Raw genomic sequence first — 27,388 nt, 5'->3', positions numbered from 1 at the left:
GTGAGGAATGACCAGCTGAGTACAGGTGAAACAAAACACATATCAAGAGGCCACAAATCCATTACCATCCTGTGACTATCTCTAAGCTTTAAAAAGCTTTAGGATGTAAATGGATAGCTACTAGGCTGAGAGGGTAGCAACACTGAGGCAAAGGCCGGTGTTAATCCAGCTTTGAGATGTTGGAGGGGTTCCAGCCAAGAGACCACAAGGTCCAGCTAAGCTGTTGGATCAGAATGCAAGCCCCTTTGGGAGCCAGCAATCTCAGGAGGGGTAGGCTGGAGGACATTTGCTGCCATTTGTCAAGGACACTCTACAAGCTTTTTCTGGTAATGGGCCTTGTGCCTACATACCTCCCCTCCCTGCTCCCATCCTGGTTGAGCACAGGGCGTGTTCTCGCTTCAGAAAGCTTGGGCAACCTGTATCTTGAGTCACTCATTCATTTATGCAGGAAACATTGAATACCTATTATGTCCCAAGTTGTATGCATAGCTCTCGATATTAAAAAAAAAAAAAAAATGAATTACACAGCATGCTTGTCCCCAAAATGTTTATGCTCTAGTAGGGAATACCATTATGCAAATCAATAATAATAGTTACCATTTCTTGAACATTCACAGTAGTCAGACACTGTGGAGTGTGAGGCTCAGTAAGGTTAACGAGCTTGATTAGGTCACATAACAGCCATAATCCAAATTTAAAAATCCAAACTCTCTGCTTCCTGCCAATTAAATCATCCTCATATCAGGATATTGTGCCCTAAAATGGTATAAGTTAGGTATAGAGAGAAGGGCAAAAGAAGATGATCGACCGGACTGGGGGCACACACAGTAGGATGGGAGCCGACATGGGAGAGACATAGGACAGTCAGGGATAAGGTGCCGTGTGCTGGGCAGACAAAAGCATAGGGACCCTATGAGCAGAGGCTGTGCAAAGACATCCAGTGTGAATAGCTTGGACCATGCAGGGTCTGGGGGTACCTAGGACTAAGCATTAGGGGAGAGGCACAATGCTGAGAACTGAGGTTAGAGATGTCGGCTAAGGCTCAGCTGCCATTCTGAGGAGTTTGAACTTATCTTGTAAGACATGGGGAGCTCCTTCAAGGTTCTAAATAGGAGAGGATCATGATAAGATAGAACTGTATGTTGCCAAATGAGGTCAGCTAGGGATTGAGCAGGACGGAGAGCAGGAAGGAGAGAACAGCAGCTGGGTCTCCATCCAGGAGATCAGGGCAATGGACCAAGGAAGCCTGATAGGACATGACCTAAGGCAGCAGTGGTGGAGAAGGACAAGAGAAGCCAAAGAACTGGATGACGGGGACTGAGGGGTGTCCCTGTGAGAAGGCTAGGTCTCTGGCTTGGGTGAATTGGTACCACTAACCAGGAGAAGAGGGAAGGAGTAAGAGCAAGCTGGTGGGAATAGAGGAAAGATAACATCATTATCTTCAGTTCTGTACCTATTGAACTGAAAAGGCCAGGGGAACTTCCGTAGACCCAGGGCAGAGCTCTAGGCAAGAGAGGTAAATGATCTAATGTAATTACATAAAAAATGCCACCATAAACACAAATACGTGAATGGAGATAGCTTTCAATTGTTTTAAGTACAATTTTGCTTATATTACCACAAATTGTGGCTGAAGAATAGAATTCATCATCTCACTTTTCTTTGAAACACCTGTCTGTATTTTTCCCTCCCTAGGCACGGCAACACATTGAAATGAGTACTACTGGCTGGGTTGGAAGAGTAAGTGTTAAAGAGTTATGGGTTTTTTTGTAATATAGATAGATTTTCAAAGTTATTCAGTATGTAGATATACCAAGCAAGGGCCCTACGTTATTTGTTATTAACAGAGATATTAGGTGACCTATTTCTCAAAATATTTAAATGCCCCCTGTAGAGATATCTTTTTATAGAGCATATTTATCATACTCACTTGGAAAAAGAAAGAAGACAAATGAAAAATCAAGAGAAGAGCAGACAAAACAAAACACATACTGTAGGAGAATTGTAGCTCCCGGTAAGTTAAAAAGCAAATATTGCTGAAAGGCAGCCAAGATGCAGAATGTGCTCATTGACCTCATATTTGAAGTTAATGTGCTTAGAGGCAGAAAACACGGGTTCCATCCACAGCCTGCACAAATGCGTCAGGAGATGTGACTACATCCAGCAGCAACCCAGCGGCATATACATCACACCTGCTATGCACCTCTCTTTGGAGGAAATCATGCTTATGCGGGTTCACACTTTACTAGACCCCTTGATGCAGAGCTTTATCCAAGAAAGCACGGTGACCCTCAGAGACTTCTCATGCTTCGCACTCATGCTGTGCTATGCCTAGAGCAGAATCACCAACTACTTTGCTACAAGACCATGGAACAGAACAAGTTGAGGAAGGCACTCCAGCCAAGGTGGCACATTGTGTGGACGATGAAGAATGAATCCTGCCTAATTTTTATGACCACTTCTCTTAAGCCCCTTTTAAGAGAGAAACAAAGTGACACAAAAATATAAAGACTTCACATCTCTTGGGGCATAGAGGTGAGGTCCCCTGGACCAGGAACACGACCCTTTCCAGCTGGGCATAGAGCTCCGATAGCATTCACACGTCCTTTCCTTCAGGCATTGATTGGGCAGAGGGGAGAGGTTTGCCAACATGAAAAGTGGTTTCCTCCATGGCAAGAGACATGCTACACTTCCTCACGACTCTTTGAAAAAAATATGTTTTTTCCTCTCTGTATTTAACCAGACAGATGCCACTTTTCACACATTTCTACTAGGCACAACTCCATCCAGGGGAAACAGGGAAATGTATTAAAAAGATAAGGCTGTGAACACAGGTCTAGAGAGGGGAATGTGTTTCAGAGCTCTGTAATGAGAACACCAAGTGTACTGCACGCCTCAGCTTACTCCATAAATGAATTCGCTTTGAATCACTAAATAGAAGAGGGAAGCATTTTTCTTCCTTCCCAAAATGGGAGCTGATGAGAAAGGAAACATCGAGGTTGAAGTGAACCAACAGTTTTAAAAGACCATCTCCTACCTGCTCTCAAACGGAGGAAGGGAATCGAAGTCGTAAAGCGACATATTCCTTTCAGGCTGGTATAGACACTCTTCTGCTTAAACTACATTATGTTCTGAGAACTATCTTTTATGGAACCGTAAAAAATGGAAATTTTGTTCTATATTTCCATATAAGTATTTTTTTTTTGGTAAATTGTTGATCCTATTTAGCAAAATTAAAAGGCTTATAATAAAAATAAGTATATGAATGTTTCCATCTGAAATATGCGACAGACCTTCCTTATAGGATCTTGTCCAGAAATGGTTAAAAACTTTCTAAGTCTGACTTTCAAAAAGAAATGTGTGTAAAAAAAAAAGGGGAAAAAAACCCCCTCAAATTACAAGTCACCTCTAATCTGAAACATTCAAAAATAATAGCAGACTGAAGAAAGCACGTTTGAGACCCTGAGGAAATTTACTTCTTAAAACTGAAAGGCTAATGCTAATTTTTGCTCACTTAGAGCCAGCAGTCATGGAGTTATCCTCCACAGAGAGGAGATGCCCGAGGATACCAATATCCACTGCTATGTGTTGAGTGTCCTGTGTCAGCCTCTTTCTGTGCATTCTCTCATTTGCTCTGCACAAAACATTCCCTGGGAGTTAGATCTTGTCTGCACTTTCTAGAAGGAGAATTTTCTTTTGAGACACTGGTTTCATTTGGCAAGTAAACGAAGCCTGAGTTTTGAGCATAGGTGTTGGAAGGACTTTCTAAAACTAACCTTGGTACTAAGATGAGACTTGTGCTGTACTGCGTTTTTTGTTTTCCATTATTTTCTAGTTTAGGCCTGCAGAACCTCATTTTACCTCTGACGGGAACAGCTTTTACAAGATCATCAGCAATGAAGCAGGCTACAGACACATTTGTCATTTCCAAGTAGATAAGACAGTGAGTATTCTTAATTTATTTCAGATTGAGCTCCTTTTCATGAAACTAACTTGAAGTGGAAATCATTTGGTGAAGTCGATCAATGCGTACAAATAATCAGACTAATTCAGATTCCCCTGTGGTATCTGGAGTCGGGTAGGATGGGGTAGGGAGACCCAAGAAGACCAGAGATGATCTGAATTCCTGATATAAATGATTTAATCCTCCTCCACTTTTTAGAGAGTCTAATAAAGCTCTTTTTCAAAAACCCCACCAGGGTTGCACATTTATTACCACAGGAGCCTGGGAAGTCATTGGGATAGAAGCTCTTACCAGTGATTACCTGTGAGTATTCTAATAATTGACAGGATGTTAACATACTCATCAAATCACACCCTCTTTGCCCAGAAATAGGGAAAAATCTCCTACAAATGAAGACTAGTCTATTTGGACTGTGTTCAGTACTTTTTTCTTTTTAACATACGGAAGGCTTAATGATTTCACAGATGCTCAGCAGACTTGATACCACGCCACCAAGCAGCGCTACCTCTTCCTCTCACCTGCTCTGCATTAGAGGAGCTGCAGCCTCTTTTTCCTAAACGTCCTGGAACACCGTTCTAGCACTCGGGAGCATTTTGTTAAATTTCAACTGGCACTGAATTTTTGGAAGGCGTGGAGAGGCTGTCTTATCTGTCCGTGTCTCTGCCCTACCCTCTGGAAAATAGAAAGCTTTGCAGAGGCTGTCAACTACCATGCACAAGTTGGTTGGAAAGCAAGTGTTATTTTTCATTAGAATCTTAGATATTTTTATAATTCTTTATTGATCTCACCACAGAGGAATTTTGCCACTGCCCAAAGCAGGTTTTGAAGATCCTCTTTAGAAGTGGCTCTGCCACTCTCCGGAGGATGGGGCTCCTGCTATTGAGTAGTTTGTGTTATAAAACAGAAAATATGGAAAACAGTGTAGATAAAAGGGGTCTCAATTTCAGGCTAGTTGTCCCGTCATATTTTTCTTACAAAAGACTTTTGAGTTTTTACTTGTCTCTTTAAATAAGGGGGAAATCCCTTGGATTCAGATAGTTTAGTCTGTTAAATTAAAAAAAAAAAAAAAAAAAAAAGAATGTCCTATTCAGAGATGATGCAGAAAAATGGCTTCTAGGGGCCAGGGGGCAGGGGAGCAGTGATAAGAGAAGGGCAAGCAGTAACGCACAGGCACTTGTCTGAGCACTAATGCTGGTGTTTGAGTTAAATGGCATGTACTTGACTTATCTTAAAAATGTAATTAATATATATTTCATTTTGTTTTTTCCCAGATACTACATTAGTAATGAATATAAAGGAATGCCAGGAGGAAGAAATCTTTATAAGTAAGAGCTCTATTAAATTATTGAATTGAGCTGTTTTAGCTGATGAACAGGTCCTGCGGCTCTCTTTTCTTTTCCTTTTTTTTTTTTGCTTTGTTCTAACTAATATATTAACTGGTATTGCTATCGAGTGCTTTTATTCCTTTATAAATCAATCTGCTTGTCAACAAAAGAGAATGACTTTATTAGGTGTTTTGTGATATTTCCAAACAATAGGAAGTTTGAAGTATTATGAATTAATTCATGTATTTATTTCACATTTTTAAAAAAGTTTTTGAGGATTGCTTTGGCATTCCCATATCTTTAAAACTAGAATATGGCATTATTCAGTTCCTTCCATTCATTGATCCTTTCGTCAAGCACTTAACTTCCATCATTGGTTTTACAGAATCCAACTTAATGACTCCACAAAAGTGACATGCCTTAGTTGTGAGCTGAAGCCAGAAAGGTGTCAGTACTATTCTGTATCATTTAGTGAAGAGGCGAAGTACTATCAACTGAGATGTTCGGGTAAGTGTGAACTGACTAGGGGAGCTGGAAGGAGGGCAGCGGGGCTCTCACAGCGTCTGAAGTAGCTCCCGCCATCCCCTCAGCTTGCAGGCTTCCCTCCCCTGCCACTCGCCTCCTCTCTCTGGACAACCTTCTTACCACCCTCCTGGCTCACTCTCCCCATCTCTGAAATCTCCCTTTCTGTCGCCAGTTTGGGAAATATTCTTTCTGCCCTGTTCCATTCTCTCCTTTTGAAATGGAGGAGTCCTTGAAATCATATGAGTCCCCTTCTCTCCACTCACATTTAAGAGGTGAGTTAACCACCTTTCCTTCCCCTTCTAACCAGGAGACTTGCCTGCCTTTCTTTCAACTGAAAACACACACTCACGGCCCCCTCCCGCCCCCGACCCAAGCTTATGTATAACAGAGGCACTTTATACTTTGATATGCACATATTGTGAGTTTTTAAATTATTTTATGCACTTGTCCCTTTGGATGAGAAAATGTATGTGGGTGGTGTCTGCCATGCAGCCTGCTCACTGCTCTGTCTTCTGTTGCTATTGTTATTATTGTTTTCTTTATTGTAAGTGAAGAAATCTGGACCAGGAGAGGCAAAGTGACTTCCACAGGTCACACAGCTAACAAGAGGCCCAACAGGATTCAAACACAGGCCTCAGCTTCCCAAGCCCTCTGTTAAGCACTGTGCTGGATTACTTCTCAAAATGAAAGAATCTAGATATTCTGAAAAGAACGTTCATTGCCAAAAAAAGTCTCCGAACTAGTTATCTGAGTCTTTCTTTACTAGTATATTTTCTTTACTATTATAATTCTCTTTATGGTTCTTTACTATGGCTGTCTTCAGTCACTGTTTCTTGGGCATGTGTTTTATACTAGGCACTGTGCTAAAAGTTTTATATTCGTGATCTTGTTTGATCCTTAAGAAAATTCTATACAGTAAATATTATTATCTTCATTTTATGTGTGAGGACATTGAAGCATAGATATGTTGTCTTGAGTCACACAGCAGGTAAGCCAAGATTCAAACCTGGATCTGTATAATGCCTTCACTATGGTTCTGATCAAGTGTAAAAATTAATGTTATTATGCAAGTACATCAAAATCAAAGAGCTCACAAAATAGCTTTCTATACGTTACCTTCCACTCTGCAACTACCACAGTTGGGATAAATAGTGAAGATATGAGCGTGTGAGAAAAACACTTTTGCATGCCAGAAAGGAATCGCTTATCCAAGTCGGGCGCTGTGCAGATGTGTTTCCTGGCTCCAAGACTCGGTGGGGTGGGGGCAGCGGGAGGTGAACCCCCCTTCCACCAGGTGAGGCTAGCCCCAGAGCTCCGCCCTAAGATGGGCAGGGCCTGAGGGCTGGTGTGGTCCTCGCTGGATCCTGGATTTAGAGCAGGGAAGGATAGGCGCTCTCAGAAGGTCCCCAGGGCTTAGTTCACAGATGAGGAAATTGGGCGCAGGGATGATAACGTGCCCCAAAGCACTCAGCAGGACCAAGTTCATTTCCTGCTTCATTGTACTGGGCCCTGTGCCTTTCCAGTAATACTTCCTACACTCAAATTGCCCTTTAAGGAAAAGAAAAAACAGCTGACACTTATTAAGCCCCTTCTCCACTATGATATTTATTCTATCAAAGTTAAATGTATCAAAATTCTATCAAAGTTAAATGATAATAAATGTTATTATTTAAAAGTATGCTATCTTCTTTTAAAACATAAAACTCGTCTGAAATATATTTTCCTCTGATTACACTAACAGGCCCTGGTCTGCCACTCTATACTCTGCACAGCAGCAGGAATGATCAAGGTATTTCTCATATTTCTCCCTTTGTTGCCTTTTCAGGAAAGCGTGTGCATGAATAGGACCAAGATGTATTTGGCATAATGTGATTTTCTTTGCCTTTCGGGTGTCTTTAACAATGACTAGAACACAGGGCTTATAACCTGATGTGTAGTCCCATCGGTGAATTGCCTGCTTGTTCATTATTGCTCTGCATAATGCAGATTGTTCACATTGTAAGGAATTACTGCTGCATTGTGTATTTGTTTAGAACTGAGAGTCCTGGAAGACAATTCAGCTTTGGATAAAACGCTACAGGATGTCCAGATGCCCTCAAAAACACTGGACTTCATTATTCTGAATGAAACAAGTAAGTTCAATTTCTCTTGGACCAGAACTTTTCATGGAAATACCAGTAAAAATAGAACTAAATATGATAATTTGATCAGAAAATATGCATTTTATATTATATAAAATCTAATTATTTTTCCATGAAATGTTCTGTCACAAGAACTACTAGCTTTACATTCTTTTGTCTTAAAATACAGTACCATTCTATGTAAAATTTATTTTTTTAAGAGGAAAGGTATTTGGAGAAAATGCACTATTGTTAGTTTAGTTTCATCCCATTAGTAACTCTATTTTACTATTAAGTATGAATTGTGTGTTTAACTTAATGATATCCTGATATATTTTACCTTCAACCCGAAGAGATCAAAAATATCTGAGATAGTTATATAAAAAAATTAGAGTTGGCTATAAAATGTTGAGATTTCAGTCTCAGCAGACAAATCTTGCATTTTTCCTAAGTTTCCTGCCCCCACATAGTTAACCTAGTCCCTGGCCAAGTGGCCTGATCATGGATATTCAGGGACCACTAAGGAGAATGGGGTTTTTCGAATAGGAAATCTTGTCATTTTTGTTTGTTTTTTTCCATTAAGGGCTAACGACTCATAGTGAAGGGAGAACCCATCAGGACTGATTTACTTTAGATTTTCTTTTTAATATAGGATAATAGAAAAGACTCAACTCATCTAGTTTTAAATGGCAGGAAGACACTGGAAAGTGTAGGATGCTTCTGAGGAACAGCTTAGGGCAGTGCTACTCAAACTGAATGTGCATGAGTCCCCGGGGAACTTGCTAACTTGCAGTCTGATTCAGCAGGTCAGGGTGGGTCCAGCATTCCACGTTTGTAATTAGCTCTTAGGTGATGCCAGTGCTGCTGGCCTTTGAATCAGGCTTGAGTGACAAGGACTTAAAGTTCTGGTGAGCTGACTGGACTGCCTGGGGCAGAAGGCATTGAATACTGAGATGTGACATTCTATTTTAGTTGGTACACGGTGGGGAGCCCCTGAAGGTTTTGGAGTCAGAGAAGCCACATGATTGGATGAATAACCTGATAGGGAGTGTTGCTTGGAGCTGGCAGAGGGGAAGGGGCTAGCTGGGAGGTGGTGATGCATTCCCAACTCCAGGAAAGGAGAGTCTGAGGGGGAGGCAGGGAGCAGGAAGCAGAGGAGGTTAGGCCTGGGAATCAGAAAGAATCCCCCCGGAGAAAACACTGCATTTTCAAAAAGGGGGAACTAAAACACTTCTAATCAACTAGTGTTGATTCAAACAAAGGAGAGATCAAATGGTGGGTTTGGCATATTCGTCAAAAACATCATGATCAACTGATAGTTTGACATTCTATTGAAATATAATAGAGACTTAAATTTTTGTTCTTATAAGCACATTTAATCAGAAGGCATATAATAATCAGCAAAATACAAATTGAAGAGAAATCTTATCTATATAAAGATTTACTCCTAGATCTTTCTTTTTTCTTCAACTAAAATAATTGCAACAAAAAAACCAAAAAAGGTAAATGTAAAGAAGAAGAATCTCTAGAGATAAGGATTTTTTTCCCCTAAAGGTTAAATCTACTTAAGCTGGAAATAATCTTATTAAAATATGGAACAACTCTCCTTTTTTATTTCTTTTTAGATTTATTAGTCTAATTCGTCATCCTGAATTTGGGAGCAAAGGATACTGATTTATTATTGAGGGAAATATTTTATTAAACTGATGTTAAATCAAGCACAGAGAATTAAACAGATCTGCAGAAGATCATACAGAATATACACAACAGTTTGCTCCATGTAAACCTGATTTCATTCTGTGAAACAGAGCTGAAAATGGGAACTCAGCTCTGCGGTCTGGGATGGCGATAAGAATTACAAAAATGTTATTAAATCAGAATTTTAAAATAGAGTTGGGGCCAACTAAAAATCCTAAACATCTAGGAAATTCAAGAAGAGGAAAACATTTTGGAGGAAAACTTAGAACATAAGCCATAAACAAACTAGATAAGTAGATCAGATGCCAAAGAACAGAATCATAAAAACAAAACATTAGCAATTCTAAGATGCACTTTTATTTCACAAGGCACCAATGTATTTAATAGATACATTAGAAACAACTTTATTGTTTTAACCTTAACTAGTATTTTAACCTTAAAGAGAATGTTTTTATATCTTAAAAACATGCTAAATCTAAGCAGTTCATTTTCTTTTTCTCTTCTAATTTAACAAATTGCTAAACTAGATATGACTTATCACTGACAGTAAGAAACCGAAATAACGTGCTAATAATCGTTGTTAATTCACTAATGAATCTTTCTGTTTGTTTAGAATTTTGGTATCAGATGATCTTGCCTCCTCATTTTGATAAATCCAAGAAATATCCTCTACTAATAGAAGTGTAAGTATTCAAGAGGAGGGGACAATTTAGAAGTTAACTGTGGTACATTTTTTGCTCAGTGTAGCTTACTGAAAAATAGAGCCAAATGCCTCCTTTGTCTCTTCTTGAATCATTGTGAAGCAGTTTTACAATTTCCTCCTTCCATTTTGCAATCACAAGCCCAAACCTATGTTTTCTTCCATCTTTCTAATGGAGAAGGTAGACACTCTTCCTCCATCATAGTGGCATATGGATTTTGTTTTGATTGATTTCCCTGAACTGCAAGGAAATTCCAAAGGCATTCTCAAGTCCCCATTTTTCATCCTTACTTTGTGGACATTTTAACAAGCAAGAGACGCATATTAACAATCTTCACATTTCCTTATGCCTAGACTCACCCAACCATCTCCCGTTGGTTGCCTTTGATTCATTAGACATCAAGTTTCTCCTCCTTTAGTTCCTGAACTGTCACTGCCTGGTATGCTCCATTCCCCTTTTTGGTGAAGAGAAGATATGATATAGGAAACTATTCATTTTCATCTAGTCTTCTTCAGTCTTAGAGAAAATTCTGAAATCACAAGTCTTTGAGCAGCAAATGTGAACTCATATAAATTCTCAATATGGCATCTTTGTAAAATATTTTTGTAAAATAAAATTATTAGGAATACATTTTACTTTAACCTTTCTAAAATTGCCCTGACCTCATGCATAATGCCACAATGCCGCTCTTCCTCTCCTGGCTTGCTCGTTTCCTTTATTAAAAATAAAACAAAAGAAACCAACAAGTGAGCTGGGTGCATGCTGCATGCCAGGCAATTTGCCTTATTTCATTCATACAGAAACCGATGTGAGTTCTATTAGGCCAATTATATAGAAAAGAAAACTGAAACTCAGGGGCGTTACTTTTCCGTTGCAACTAGCAAAAAAAAAGGAAGGGTATAGATATTAGCATCAGACACAGCCTTGCTCCACTATATTCCCAGTTCCATGTAAACAGAACAAAAAAGCTCAAAGAAAAAGATATTTTAAACTTTCGCATGTACTATTTGATTTTCCTTAAGCCTAACTTTGACGATACTGACTCTAAATTGCTTTAGGCTTTAGCCCGATACTAAAAAAGAGCCCTTTAGAAAAGAGCGATATTTTTATCTTCTTTAACTCCCCAGTAAGTAATGGTTAAAACTCCCCTTCATTAGGAAAGTTAAAAAAAAAACCGTAAATTTAGTTCCCATTTCTTTTCATTTATTTTCTTCTTCATGGGCTTAGCTGTCTAAATCTTTGTTTTCTATTTTTAAAAATAATGTTACTCTTGGGGGTTAGGTAACTTGATCTATAACTAATATTAAGAGGAGCTGAAACTCTACCAAATTTTAAATCATTGAAAAGACCAAGGCATTTCACATGTTGTTAAAAAATGTTTACTTGCCCAAGAAATGCTTGAATGCATTCTTCTTTTTAAAGTAAGAATGTTACAATACTTAGTTTAAAATTAAAGTAATACAATATTTTGTTTAAAACTAAAGTTCTTTTGACTGTTCTCCCTAAGGAGATGGAGGAAAATGTTAGCAAATGTGTGCAAGCGGGACTTGTCCAATCCTGTGGAGGGGACAGTGAGCAAATGAGTAAGAGAGAGAGGCTGGGGCCAGAAGAGTTACTGAGAGGGTCTGGGTCCAGGAGCAAGGATAGTGCAAAGATGACATATTTAAATGAGACGCAATGAGCCATAGGGAGCTTCTCCTGATTAATGAACAGAAATGAGAGGGCTTAATGGAGATTGTGCATACAGCTGGGTGGGGGGTAGGTTGTAGTCTATTAAGACTGCAGATATAAGGAAGTTAAACTTGTTGATAAATAAAATGCCGAACAACATACCCATTTTCCAATGTAGTCTATTTCTTTCTCCTTTGAAGTTTTAAGGAATAACATTCATTCATACTTTGGCCCATTCCACAAAGACTTGTAGAGACTTAGTATACATCACTGTGCTAGGTACTGGGGGAAATGTAATGCATATTATATAGCAATCAAAGTCCTTAAGGAAGTTCTGACCTGTAGGAAATACACCTGTAGTCTGGGAGTGTGTTTTTAAGCTGAGATGGAAAGATATATTCAAAGCTGCATTTATTGTCATCCTCATTATGTTTTCGTAACACAACTCCCCTATCCCAACTCTTAGAGAATTTATTTCTTTGATTTCCAAGATATATATAACTTTGAAGATGTTGGTCTGTGAAGTCTGTGTTTGATAACAATCTTCAAAGATAAAACTGATAGGCATCTTTGAAGGCAACCCCAGCCATTTTAGTCATGTTGCCAAGTTTTAGAGGACCTATTGTGGACACCCTGGTGGCTGGCACGATTTCAGGCTCATGAACAGGAAAGATGTACACTTCTTGTCCACAGGGAATAGAAATGCAAGCACTCCTCATTTGATTCAGGAAAACCACAAAGGCTAACAATTTGGGATTTTCCCCAGATATGGAGGCCCCTGTAGTCAAAAAGCAGATGCTGTCTTCAGACTCAACTGGGCTACTTACCTTGCAAGCACAGAAAACATTATAGTAGCTAGCTTTGATGGCAGAGGAAGTGGTTACCAAGGAGATAAGATCATGCACGCAATCAACAGAAGACTGGGAACATTTGAAGTTGAAGATCAAATTGAAGCAGCCAGGTGAGTGACTAGGAGGTAAATTCAAGGGTCATCTGATCTTTCCCCTTCAATTAGTATTTTAAAGTTGTAAAGTGTGAAGAATTTAAAGAGTGTTGGGATGAATTTGCAATCTTTCATTCTTGGGGTGGATTTTTAGTAAAGATATCATGTTTTGATAAAATGTATCTTGTCATAGATTTGTATACACAAAAATATTTCCTAAATTCCTCTCTGTATGTGACTCTAGAAAGGGAGTTGACATATGTGCTACCATCTTCTAGGAAGAGAGACTCAAAATTCATCAAACATATGGACAAACTGAGGGATACATGCACCCCTGAGTAAACATCTAACTAAACAAGCCAACCATCCCGAAAGTGAAGGATAAGTAGAGGAGTTCAGTGTACATTTACATTTAGGAGGGTGACGGCTATGAAGTCCTAGGAGTGGCTTCTACAGTCTATGAGGGTTACTCTTCTGTTTTGGGAAAACTGGAGCACAATCCTCATTGCTCATAATAATAAGGGCTCCATTAAGTATGAATCACATCTCACTCTTGTGCTCTGCTGTTATGGGACTATAAATAGATGTGATCTGGCTTAAGAGAGATTTTACTCATGAATGATAGTTACCCCGTAATGCTCATGCAGCATGGGAAATGTTTTACCTGCATTGTCATTGAAGCTGCACAGCAAGCTTGGGAGGTGGGTGTTCATACCTCACATTTTAGGTAAAGAAGTGGAGGCTCTTAGGTTAGGTAACTTGTCAAGGGAAGTCACGATTTGAATCCAGGCCTCACTCCAACTCTTAGACTCAATTGCATTCAACTAGTAAATGGGAAATGTAATCTTTGAGTTTCTATAATCAACTACATGGATGTCTGGGGAAACATAGTAAGTAGGTGACTTAAAATAATGTTGTGAAATCATAAACTAGGAAATGCGGAAAAGTCATGAATGATTATGGATGGAGGAAAATGCCTTTAAGAAAAACAACAACCAAAGAGAAGAAAAGAAACAGACAATTTATAAAGTACTCCTGAGTCTCTTATATCAAAGTTAATGATTAGCTGTTTTATTTAAAACTAAGAAAGAGAGGTTTAGATTAGAGAGAGGACAAATTAGTTCAAGAGTGAAGCTGTGATATTTTAAAAATAAATTTTTATTTATCCACCTTGGTCCTCTGTGAGAGACGGCATAGTTTCCAGGGCCTCTCAAATGTGATCAATGCCAGTCCTAAAATTACAGAATTGAGTATCCACAATGCACAACTCCAGTTAAAAAATTAATGAGATGTAGTATATTTATACAATGGAACACTATTTCAGCAACCAAAAAGAACTATCCACAACAACATAGACAAAGCTCATAGACGGTTGAGTGAAAGAAGCCAGGCACAAAGTGTACAACCTGCATGACCCCATTTATAGAAAGTTCAAAACCAGGCACAAATTTAGGTGAAATTTTTATGGGATCCAATAAAAGGCAAACATTTCATTTTTCCCTTTTGCAAAGGGAGAAATGACCTGGAGACTTCTGGGTGATAGTAACGCACTATATCTTGGTTCAAGGGTATGTTCACTTTGTAAAAGTTTATCAACTTGTACACTCATGATTTGGTGCACATTTCTGTACATAAGTGTTCTGAGTTTTAAAAGTTTACATGGAGAAGATAATGAGCTGAAAGCTACTTACCTTTAATTTTTTCTAACATTGCTTAACTCAGGGCCACATAAGACATATATCATCAACTGAAAACAGAAAAATTCTCAAAGTCACATATGGGTCAATGCAAGGGTCCCCCACACGCCCCTCAATACTACAAAGTTAAGAGTCTCATTTGCTAGATTTTTTTTAAAGTGAACAAATGGTCTTTTGATGTAAGGCTAAGATTAAGAAATAGGTGCATAAAACATTTTTTTCATTTCTTTCCTTGGATTACAATACCGAAAGCAATTTGGTGGCAAAAAGACTGCTTAATCCATCAAGGAAAATCTGCTTCTTATTTAATGATGCTGAGCTAACTAATCAACACCCAGCATAAAAAGGGATTTATTTAGAGAATGGTGTTTAAGTTCTCAGGTAGGGGGCCCAAAGACACTTCTGAGCCCTACCCAGATGTTCTCTGCCCCTATATATCTCCATTGCAGGGGCAGCCACTCTCAAACTGAAAAACATCTGGAGAGATTTAAATTCAATTATGTAAAGAAAAGTGCATCTGGGCTGCAAATTTTTATATAAAGCTGTGAAAAAAACTGCCAGGATTTGTTTTCTGTGAATCATACACACACACACACAGACACACACACACACACACAATTTTTATGGACTCCAACAAAAATAAACCTTGTTTATGGACTCCAACAAAAATAAACCTTGTTTATCTGGCTCTTAAGTTAAAAATGATAGACATTTATCTCGAGTGTTTATTTACTTGCTTTAATTAATCATAGTTTCTAATAGAATGAAATAGAGAAAAAATGGCAGAGTTTCACATTTGGGCAGTTATCTTACTTTTCTATATGCAGTGCAATACTAATTCTTTAACTTTGTCCATGTATTTTAGACAATTTTTAAAAATGGGATTTGTGGACGACAAACGGGTTGCAATTTGGGGATGGGTGAGTAGTTGTTTGGCTGATGAATCTGTATGTATTTCTTAGTGAATATAACCCAAAGCAGGATAATTTATCTTTCGTATGTAAATGTTTGAAGATGAAAATCACGTCTATCATTTTAAGCTAAGAAGGTCCAAATAAAATGTCTTAGATCTCTGGGCAATGAGTCCCTACTAGCCAGGCTTTTGTTTATTATGATGAGGGAGGGAGGTGAAGAAGGGAGAAAAAGAGGAAAGGAGAGAAAGAGGGAGAGAGGGAAGGAGAGAGACTTGTCCCCATGCGTCAGAAAGTCAGTAAAGATTTAGTGTTTATTGTTTTTTAAAAAATTTAATTGGTACTACCCAGCAAATTTTTGATGCTTTTCCCCCTACATCTACCAAGAAAAGGGTCCAGGGCTCTGGAATTGTATTCTTTAGATACTATCCAATTAAGACCAATTTAAGCCTCTTCTACCATGCTTTCTATCTCTAAAGAGGCATAGTATATAAAGATGTGAGAAATGTGGAAACTGCGACTCGCTTACCATATGTCCTTAATTCCTTTACCTCCACAAAAATAACTGTTTTCTTCATTCCTTAGTCATATGGAGGGTACGTAACCTCAATGGTCCTGGGAGCAGGAAGTGGCGTGTTCAAGTGTGGCATAGCCGTGGCACCTGTGTCACGGTGGGAGTACTATGGTACGTAATTGCTAGCAGGTATGAAGAGATACGGTCGACCTTAAAATTTCAATGGCAAAACCATTCCTTTTTGAGTTTCAGTGGTTCTACAGTGAACAAGATGATTCACTTTAGAGGTACTTTATGGATGCCTATAATGAAAAGATCTCACTTATTCTGCTATTGTGAAAGGCTAGATGGTATTATATGTTATCTACACATTTAGTTATAAACAAATTCTGTTTGCCAAATTTCTTCTCAAATCTTATCAACAAATTCTGTTTGCCAAATTTCAAAACATCCCCAATGCTGCATTTCTTCAGATAAAACCTTCCTTATCTTTATTCTAATATGAGTTTGGGGCTTCACATACTTACCAGAGTAAGAGAAGAATGTTTCTCTTTCCCTTCAGCCAAACATAAGTAGGGCTTTGGGTAGAAAGAAGAGAGTAGGGACAGAGAAATTCCTGAGGGTTATTTTTCTGCTGTCTTTAAGTTGGTGAAAGCCACTTTAGAATATCTCTTCATCACTGAGAAAATACTATTCCCTAAGGCATCAGACACAGGTAAGACTGTAATTCCCAAGTGCGTGGGAGTGTGCAGTGGAACTCTAGGTAGGGAGAAGAGTCAGAGGTGGTGAGGAGATGACTTCTTTTCTTGTGCCTCTTCTGACCCCATCTCAAGCCCTTTATGTAATTTAAAGATAATTCATTGATAATGAATATGCTCATTAAATATTTTATGTCCTAATATATGGTAGTACCAGTCCTGTGGGAAACCATTTTTTAAGGCCTCTCCAAGTCAAGAGAAGCCAATGGAGGAAGTACATCTCTATCTTTCTGTTAAAAAAAAACTGGAAAGCATAGTTAGGATTTGATCCTCACACAATGGATTTGTTTTCATATAATACTTTTCTGCTTGATAGTAATTGTTCTGTCTGATGGCTTGTTTTTGGAGACCTCTGGTGGTCAATAAAATAACAGAAACAATCTTTGTGAGTTTAGAAACATGTAATGATAAGAAAAGAAATTCATTAAATGGACCAACCTAACATATAAGAAGTTTCTAGAATTCTTATATATGTATAAATTTGAACAATTTTACTCAAAGATCAGATAGAAGGATTATGTAAATGTATGTCAAAGCATATTTATAAAAGTCTACAATAACTGCATTATGCATTTTTTAAATGCTATTTTTAAAATTTCAGATCTTCTTACTTGTGTAAACCTGGTTGGCAGAATAAGAAAGGGGTTTTGGGTCCTAGGATAAGAAGAATTAAAGTCTGTGTCTGGGGAAAATTTATTTTGCCCTTAAAGGCCATTTCTCCCCCTATCAAATGTACAACCTAAGTTATTCATATTTAAATGTTAAAAGATATGTGGATTTTAGGAAGATCTTATGTTTTAAAGTGTCTTTTAAAATATTATATTTTCTATGTTAGGGTCCTCTAGACATGTAAAATTACATATAGTCTGTATTCATTTTAATCAAAATGATAAAATATTGCTGTTACTCTTTCTGGAGGAAAATGTTTTGATTTCCATAGAAATGACATACAGAATATATGTGGAACAACTAACACTCATTATCAATGTAAGTTTTTAATCTACAATGCCAGTCATTCAAAAAGAGTCAGAATCTTGCTAAAGGTTATTTAGATGATATATTCATTTAAAAAATTAATGAGATAAGTATTAATATGTTTGTATAATTACAGTGAAATTCAGCCATTAACGTAAATAGCACAATGGCAACATATTGTTCTTATGCTTATTTAATTACCATAATCTGGTCATTTAAAGGGGCATCTTTCAAAACAGTTATTTCAGATTTTTAAAGCTATACTGGAATTCAGCCACAGTAAATTTTCTCACTGATATTTTAGGATATATATGTTATATGATATATATCATATACATGACATATATATTATATCATATATATGATATATATTATAGAATATATGGAGATATATGATTTAATTTTTTAAAAATAGGGCAAAAATATGTTTAATTATACAAAATAACAAAACTAATAATGCATATGTTTTTCTGCCATATTTATAGATACAAGAGCTTATGTCATTTCAGTAGACAGATACTAATAGAATCTGTTTCACAATACTCAACTGTTATAACCAACACTGAGGCCTCTCCACAAAATGAGAGAAAACAAATGTTTAACTTGTGTTATGATGAAGTAGCTGAGTCAATAGGGGGTTATACAGCAAATAAGTGATAAACTGAATTCTCTCTTTTCATTATGGTGAATTTCAACCTGCCAAAAAAAAATATGATTTAAGTAAGCAGCTAGTAATTGAACATTATGAGGGGTTTCCAAAAGGAAAGAGAGTATCCTAAATTAGGACATATACTTGTGTCAAGACCAAAAACTTCAAGACAATTGAGGCCTTAAGCGATTTCGAATTAAGATTCTTCCAGAGGGTCAGATGATAATGTAGAGTCCTTACCTCTTAGCACTTCACATGTGACTTCTCTGCAGGTGCATTGTTGGTTGGGTTTTAGATCATCTGGTTTGATCTCCCTCTGCCCTCATCTCAGGGGCTCAGTGGGGATGTGCTAGGGCTCAGCGTGGGAAGGCAGGAGTCTGGCTGCATTAACAAGCCAAATAAAAATGATCTGGAGGAGATATTTCTGAGGGTAACACTATAGACCCATGCACAAGTTAAGACATACAAAGAAACATAAAGTAACCCAGTAAAAGACAGACAATTTTTTATTGTATGAATTAAGTTTGTTTCTTTTCTCCATCACAGACTCAATATACACAGAGCGTTACATGGGTCTCCCAACTCCAGAAGACAATCTTGACCATTACAGGGTAAGAGATGAGGAACTAGATCCGTGTTATAACCTATTTATAAGTGGCTTAAGAACATTTTTAAGTGTATCTATTCTAGAAAATATATATTTTTTATTTCCAACAAAATTCTTGTTAAAAAGAAATAACACAGGTGGTTTAGAGATACTCCAATAGCTTCCTCTACTATATTCTGCATAATTACAATCTTTATCGTATGCTATATAGGTCACAATATGCATTCATTTGGAAATACAAAGCAACACCAGATAATTACTTTAATTATAAGAATTTCAGTTTAGAAAACATGTCAAATTCAACATATTCCTTTAGAGCCCAGAAGACTCTCTAAACCTTTAACTATATATTAAAATCTTTTATGGTATTATCATAATTAAGATGTATATACAAGCCTATAATTTTCTTATTCATAGCTAAATATGTACAGTTTTTCTCACACAAGATTTGAGTAAAGCAGGTGAGGAATAGGTACAGTTGGGCATTACCCTGAAAAGTCCTTGAACCCAAATTACTGAGTAACATCCAACAGGCTAGTTGCCTGATGGGAGGACCAGTAGGTAGGTTGCTCTGCAGATGGGCTATAGCACTGGAAATATGGGCTGGGTGCAGCTATCACAGGCAGCCCCATGTGCTAGTGTGGATGCCACTGCAAAGCCAGAGCACTCTCTTTGGTGTCGAGCTGATGCAGCTGGAAGTGTAGCATAAGTACTAGGGACCCTTCTAGCAGGCTGGCCCTTCCAAAACTTTCCTGATTCTATCTGTCATGTTAGTTGAAAACCCAGAAACTTACAGATGACAAGACAAATCATCTGACCTTTACATTCTCCAAAGGAAATTCAAAACTCTTCCCAGGACAGTGAATTAAAAAGAAAGAAAACAAAAACAAGAATAATTTAAGAACACAATTTCTTATCTGTGCCACAACTCTCAATACATGGGCTGCATATTAATACATTGCTCTGAGCAATATTTGTGCGTTTTTGTAAGATGTCATCATTACTATGGATTCTGAAATGATTTGATCAAAGCACAATAAAACAAGCAAAATTTATAGTTTTGTAGGATAAGTGCAGACAGCTTAGTTTTACCCCTTACTCTCAGCTTTATTTAGCAAGGCTCATGAGGGGAGAGGCAAGAGAGGTATGTTTCTGTGTTTGTGCTGCATGTGTGTTTTCATCTCTGTTTTTCGATCAAGCTAGAAAAGTAACAACCTGTAAAGTGAGGTGCACAAATGATCTTATATTATGGGACAAAGCAGTTCCATAATCCGATTGTCCCCATTTCTGCTAATTGTCCCACATAAGACTTTGGACTCAATTCCTCCCACTCTTTCTCCTCCATGTCCAGTAAGCTATCTTAGACATCTTTTCCCTTCTTTGTAACCACATTGCCACTGTCACATGACTTATCTCCTTTTATAATAATCCAATTTGTCTCCCCTTAGCTTTCTTTCTCCATCCCAGTCTGCACCACACAGAGCTGTGAGATTAACCCCTACCCATCACACTCTTGTGGACTTTTCCTGTGGACTCAACTACGTCCAGCCTTCATTCTTTCATCATTGTAACCTTGTTACAGTGATCCAGTTTACCTGCGTGTTCAATCTTCTCTGAATATTCCTAGGCCTTCTCTTTTAGTGCCTTTGTCCTCTGCTCCTTCTGCCTAGAATATTATTTCCCCTCCGTCTCCATCTGTTAGGAAACTTGTACTGCTCTTCCAGTGACTAGCCTCCCCTTTTGACTCCCATGACATTTTCCTTATATATGTCTTAATCCTCAGTTTATCTATCTCGGACTCATACTTATTTTGTGCTCCCTTTTCCCCCTCTGCAGTATTGTGAGCTTCAAGGCTTTACTTAACAATGTATTCTTTGGATTACCCAGTATGAAGTATAAACCTTAAAACCTTTCCTCATTTAATTTAAAAACTTTCTGAAGGGAAACATTATTGTAAAAATTTTATGTCTTCATCATTTCTCCCATTTTACAGCTGGAATTTTCTTGTCTATGACCCAACCAGGATGCTTAAATTTGTAAACCACCCCTCCAATGGTATGCCGTATCTGCTGGGTTACTGAAGGGCTTTCTCAGATATCCCAAAGAACTGAAAACTCCTGAAACATCAGAGGTGTACCGCCCACGCCCCTAACCCTGACTCTAGGAACTTGGTGGATGATGAGTCAAAAGTTCTGATGAGTTAAAAAAAAATCCCATTCTGAAAAGTCTTTGAACCTGCAGGCACAGAGTCAAGTCCAAACCCTGACACCTGAGGAAGTCCACGGCACCTAGCCTACTTCCCTCGATGAATATCAGCCAACGGGGTGTTTGCTATACAACTAGCCCTCCCTGTGTGGGACCATTAGTTTTAATCTGCCATTTCAACCTGCATCTTTTTCTAGACTGTCCCATAGGCTCCTCATTCCCACACACATCCCCCACTCCCTAACTCAGCCCCCCACTGTGGTGGCCATTTTCATCTTTCCCCTTAGGTGTTCGCTGCGTAAGGTGGTCGTGTAAATAGAAGTCACTTCCTACTGCCAATGGCAACACACGCACACTGGGTGCACAAAGTCACTCTTTCACTTCACTGCACAGATGGTACCCGAGGACTGTTTAATCCTTCCACGCCAGGAGTCGGGTTTTCTTGGCACAAAATTCATTGCTGGCAATGGACACATTAAAACTGCCAGTACCAGGGAGCTAAAGGTTCCCAATGTGTTGCTCAGAGGAATTATTTGGGTGGGCGATAGTTAAGGTGGGCAGGAGAAAGTGAGGCAAATGCATTAACTGAATTGTTTCCACCCTGGTAAGTTGCTTCCTCGGAATGTGGAGAACTGAATCTAAGTGCCTATATTTGGTGCACAGCAGGCTTTAGAATAAAGCTGCCCTCCTTTGTTTTTTAAATGAGCCTGTGCTTTTGTCTCTGGCAAGAATACATTCAAAGATTCTATTTTCCTCCAAGGCCCCAGCTGCCCCTCTGGACCCCATTTTCTTTTACTTTTCTTTCCCAAGTTGTTTTCTCTCTCTCTCTCTCTCTCTCTCTCTCCCTCCCTCCCTCCTCACCCTCTTTGAAAAGACAAAGAAGACAGTTCCTTGATGCTTTCACTGCCCTATGCATTTCCATGGGTCAGAAGGAAATATTTTGAACATGATTCACATTTAATCTGGCCGACTGACTCTCCGCAGCACATCCAGGATGGGAATGCCCAAAGTGTGTAATAACCAAGGCTCTGATCTTTGTCCTTTCTTCAAGCTAAAGCATCATTGATACAGTAGCCAAATTACAGCCTTCGGAGGAGAATACAATTTTTAATAAAACCCAAATGAGAAAAAGGATTCATTATTAGGTCATTGATGACCCAGATTTGAAAGAATTTGAAGAAACCCACATCACCAAGAGCAGCACATTTTGTGAAATGAAGGTCCTACTTACCATTTAGGAAAGGGACTTGGAGGAACCATTTGTAAATGCCAATGGAACTGGCAGGGATGCCATGTGTAGTTGTTCAGCTTGTGCACTGCTGAAAGCTAGTCTATGCTCCATTCACTAAAGCATGCACCTCTGGGGCTCTATCCAGCCAAAGCAAATGCCTTTTCCTATTCTTACAAAGCTTCCATTTAAAATAGGGGACCCTGGAACTACAGCTTGGACCCAATGCAGTGACCTAAACAGTGACTCCATAAGGATCTTTTTGTAGATAATCACCCACTTACTGCCAAGTTGCAAGGCAGGAGCACTTTTACAGAATGCCAGGAACTCAAAGAAGAAGGAAGACGTTCATCTCCCTAAAACTCCAAGGAGCTGGTCCCAGAAACTCTAAGTAGGCAGCCAAAGTGGAGGAGTGACAAATCAGAGCTAATAGGCAGTGTAGCTCTTTTCTACAATAAGTCTCAGTCCACAGCCGACAGAAATGGTGACAGATTTGAGCAAAGGAATCAGATAGCCAAAGAGATAACCCTCACCCCTAATAGCAGTAAGAAAATAGCAACTGTGGGCACACCTTGAGGAGTGGGTTCCAGACTAACATTGATGAATGATCTCTCACATGGTCGGTCACAGATCTTTTAGTCAAACCTACAAAAAGTATTAACAGGTGGCAGACTTTCATTCACCCATTCAAGGTGCGTCGTGTCTTAATTGTTCAGAAGATTGTTACCTTGTTGGTGAGACAAAGCATGCACACAAAGTTTTTGGCGAGAAATAAAAGAGAGCAGGTAATAAAACATGAACTTAAGTATGATGAAGTGGTCAATATGTAGGAAAAAGACCAGTGGTTTCCAAATTGTGACTATGGAGCCCCAGGAATTCTGCGCCTTCCGAGCAGGTAGGGAGGGAAGGGAAGTGGCCGAGAAGTTAGAGGTTCACCTTCCCGCGACTCCTCTCAACCAGGGGGATCCAGTTTCATTTATTTCATTTATTTTTCCATTAATTTATTAAGTGCTTGCTTCTACAGCAGGAGATTATTCTAAGCTCTTTACATGGACTATTAGGTTCAAGTCTCTCTCAGATTCTCTGAAATAAATGCTCTAATTATCTCCATTTGACTGACACAGAAACCGAGGCACAAGCATGTTATATAACATATAGATACTGAGAGTTAGGAAAGGGAGAGGGCACCTATCTGAAGCCAGTGGAGAAAGATTTAGGAAGACGGAGAGGAAGAGCGTAGATGCTCTCTGCTGGTTGCACAGAGGGACGAGGCAGAGCAGCACAGAAGACACAGGAATAGCAGGTAGAGCTGGTTTCCTAGGGATTTGTGAAGCAGGTCCGATGAACCAAGGGATAGCACAAGGGAGGGCTGGGGGAAGGGCAGGCCAAATGGTGGCCAACGAGGCAGGACACGACTGCGGAGGGAGTGGGCTTATGAACATGCAGAGAGAAGGATAAGATCAAGGGCAGGAGAAATGGGGCCCAAGTCCTGAGCCTTGTTGCCAAGAGAAGAGGGCAGCCTGGAACACACAGAAGGGACTGATTTAACTTGTAGAGGAGATTTATTTTGCATTTTGCTCAAAATTTGATAGGCTTTTGGCAAGTGTATGAAACAGTCATAGATTTGGCAGTCTTCTGCTAGCAGATTTGAAATGTTCAATCCTTAAGAACTGCTGCATCGTTAGGTTATGCAAAACAGGGTGCAATTTTGTAAATATGCCATCTTGTACTGATTTGACATTTGTTCTATTATCCCAGAATATGCCAAAGGGAGAGAGACCTTCAGATTTAAGCCAAACCTTAACTTGTTTGTTGAGTGCTGATAAAATGTTGACTGCTGTGTGATCTTTAAAGAAGCCAGTGTTGCTTGGTGAGGCCTGAGGTAGAGCCCCCTGTCGGGTTGATAGGAGCTCTTTCCTTGGCATCTCACGGGTACAGTTGTTTGGTAGACGTAAACAAGTAAAACATCTGATATAGTGGGTTGAATTAATTTTTTCTTAAAAAGTTTCTGTGGCCTCTGTTTTCTGTGGCATTAATGGTGCTTCCCAAAATAGCATCATTTAATGTTATTTAGGAGGCTTTGGTTGCAAGTGGGAGAATGCATAGAGCAAGTCAGTGCACTCATAATATCTCACTGAAGTACTGGGCTGTCCATTACACTAGTGACTGTTTGCTCTTTCCACAAGAGCCTGGAAATGGTGATGAGTTGTTTGGCTGTGAGGTGAAGGAACGCTGGACTATGATGTTCAGGGGAATGGGCCTTGGAGTTAGAGAGACCTGTATTCAAATTCTCTTTCACCACTACTCACAGTAGGAGCTTGGGGAGGTTACTTAACCTCTCTCAACCCCAGTTTCCTCATCTAGATAATGGGGACAGTAAAACCTACCTCACACAGTTATTGAAAGGATTAAATGAGACACCTGTGCCTGCCATGAAGCAAGCTTTCAAAACATGGCAGCTGCCACCATTATCCTGAGAAAGCAAACTGTCCTTATGGTTCCTAGATGGCACAAAGGGTAGCTTAAAAATTGTTAGACCTTCTGTTTCTCACAGTACTTCCCCACTCTTATCAGCTCTCTTTTATTTCAAAAATACAAAGATTTATTTGTTGGAAGGTAACTGAGGAACCAGCATGATCCAACAAGCAGCTACAGATGGTTCTTCTTAGGGTTTGAAGGAAAAGCTCCTCGCAGAGATGCTGTGGAATCGGCACTGCCACTGGACCAATCCTTCCCACTTTGCTTTGCCAGACTGTTGCTGGCAGCGGGGCTCTCCGGAAGTTTCTAGCCTCGGGAGAGTGCCAACTGCACCACCATTGCATCCTTGCCCATTTATCACTCTGAGCTTCCTTTTTAGTAGTTGGTGATAGACTATTCGGCTTCTAACTTAGTCATCCATTTCCTTTTTTATTTCGGTTTCCATCGAATGGGGATTATCCTATTTTGGTGGGTTAAAATAGCACAATTAAATTATTTCAGATCATTAATCATACCATAAATTAATGCATGCATTTCTTTCACTGGCTTTGGCTGTTGCCTTTCGCAGGCTAAAGTGCCCCATACAGTGGACTGTCAAGGGTCTTTCTTGATTGAGAAGCCAGGATGCTCAGTCTAGTGGGGAATGAGGGGTGGTTCCAGAGGCAAGGTGCCACAGCTGCATCTCTCTGGGAACAAGATGTTCTCTGCAGCCTGAGAGCCTGACAGTGGGGGTGTGCCTCCAGGCTGCCTGTCTCCCTTGCACAGAGAGGTCTCCTTGAGGCTTCTGCCAGCGAGCAGGGGGAAGTGTGCATTGGAAATGGCACACTTATCTTGCAGTTGCAGGGGAAGCTTTTGTTTTATTTTTCTCTTGCTGCATTAAAGTATTTGTCTTTCTTTCTTTGTAGTGTAATATTGTTAATGTAAAACAATTTGCATCATGACACTTTTATCACAGTTTTCGTCTTTTTCTCAGTATGTTGCATTTCTCACCATGTCTAGTTCATCACAGCTACAGTGTGTACATCACAACATTTATCTTAGGCTCAGGGTTTTACTTGTTTATAAAAATTGTCTTCTTTCAGCCTGTATTCACTCCATTTAAGAAAAAAAAAAGGCAGCCAGAAACTGTTTTGGTCCAAACTCCAGTAGTTATCACATTCCTTGCTAACTGTCCTGCGTATTTATATGTCTCCTAACTATTACTCTATGTTTCAATGACATTTCTCAGTTTTATGGCTTAGGGAGGTTGTAGGAGCAGCTTTTGCTGTTCAAGCTGCCAAACCAGGGAGGCTCATGAGGCTTTCGGAGGTGAGGTGACGCAGCTGTATATTTGGGTCAGATCTGGGTGTTAAAGTTGATGATCTTTGGCAAGCAAAGAGCTAGATTTAATGTGGGGAGAAACAAGGTGGAGGAAACAGCGGTGCAGTCAGCACAGGCTGAGAGCAAGACCAGCAGAAAGGATCACCAAGGGGGACTCTAACGGGGGCTCCAGGGCCTGGGGCTCCGATTACTAATGCTCACTGTCAGTGTTCAAGCCCCACCCTCTGCTGTCTCCAGCTTAGAACCTGCACTGTCCTTTAGGGAGATTGATGTTGACCCTTTCCTCTCTTAAGGGCGGAAAATTACTCAGGGTTCTATTGCTGTCTTACGCTCTGCCATCAGCTGCACATTCAGAAAACACGCCTCCCAAATCTTGTAGGGCTATGCAGACCGCTCCCTTCTGATTAATTGTCTGAGAAGCCATGGGGACACAGGAACCAAAGGATTCCCAGAGTATTTCTGTACTACAAATTCCAGGACAGTTAATTAACAAGTGATTTCTCACTGTTCCTTTGCGGCAAGACCACATTGTGAGCAGCATAGGAGGTAAAAGGGGTTCTCCCGTCAGACTTCATGTCCAGCTCTGATGCTTCCTACAGATGGAACCTGGTTCAGGTTACTCACTTCTGAATCTCGGTGTCTCTATGTAGAAAGTAGGATTGCTATAGACCTATCTCACAGGAATGTTATGAAGATTAAATAGGACAGTGCTGTTTATAAATCCTCTATGATGCTTGGCAGTGACTAGCATAAGGTAAACACTCAATAAATGTTAGTTATTATTGTGAATGGCCTGGTGTATAGGTTGAAAGTGGGAAAAACATGTCTCAGCAAATTTTGGAAAGAGAGTATTTTATTCTGCTAGCTGTTACTACTTGCCTCTGCAAAACTAGGACTGAATACAGTGAACAGTATAAGTGCTTAAATTTCTTTCATTTATTCATTTAATTGATATTTAGATTATTAGACGCTAAGAATGATGATCAATATAGACAAATCCCTTTCTATTGTATATTAGGGTATATGACAAATAAAAATTGATTGACTAGATGAAAAAAATGAGTGAATAGATGGAAGAATGAATGGGGTAAAATTGGGA

General features: G+C 39.3%; 1 protein-coding gene across 1 annotated transcript in view; it reads left to right on the top strand.

The window, feature by feature from the left end:
* Positions 1–27,388, top strand: part of DPP4 (dipeptidyl peptidase 4) — an 86,805-nt gene that overhangs the window by 54,474 nt on the left and 4,943 nt on the right. Inside the window, exons 11-22 of the mRNA XM_023623018.2 lie at positions 1,696–1,740; positions 3,836–3,943; positions 4,200–4,267; positions 5,236–5,289; positions 5,675–5,796; positions 7,556–7,603; positions 7,848–7,946; positions 10,246–10,315; positions 12,771–12,965; positions 15,510–15,564; positions 16,141–16,240; positions 18,998–19,062. Coding sequence (XP_023478786.1) covers positions 1,696–1,740; positions 3,836–3,943; positions 4,200–4,267; positions 5,236–5,289; positions 5,675–5,796; positions 7,556–7,603; positions 7,848–7,946; positions 10,246–10,315; positions 12,771–12,965; positions 15,510–15,564; positions 16,141–16,240; positions 18,998–19,062 — 1,029 coding nt within the window. The remainder of the gene's footprint in view (positions 1–1,695; positions 1,741–3,835; positions 3,944–4,199; positions 4,268–5,235; positions 5,290–5,674; positions 5,797–7,555; positions 7,604–7,847; positions 7,947–10,245; positions 10,316–12,770; positions 12,966–15,509; positions 15,565–16,140; positions 16,241–18,997; positions 19,063–27,388) is intronic.

This window comes from Equus caballus, chromosome 18 (genome assembly GCF_041296265.1).
Source record: "Equus caballus isolate H_3958 breed thoroughbred chromosome 18, TB-T2T, whole genome shotgun sequence".
NCBI lineage: Eukaryota > Metazoa > Chordata > Mammalia > Perissodactyla > Equidae > Equus > Equus caballus.
The sequence above is the reverse complement of the archived record's forward strand: the minus strand, read 5'-3'. Positions and strand labels throughout refer to the sequence as shown.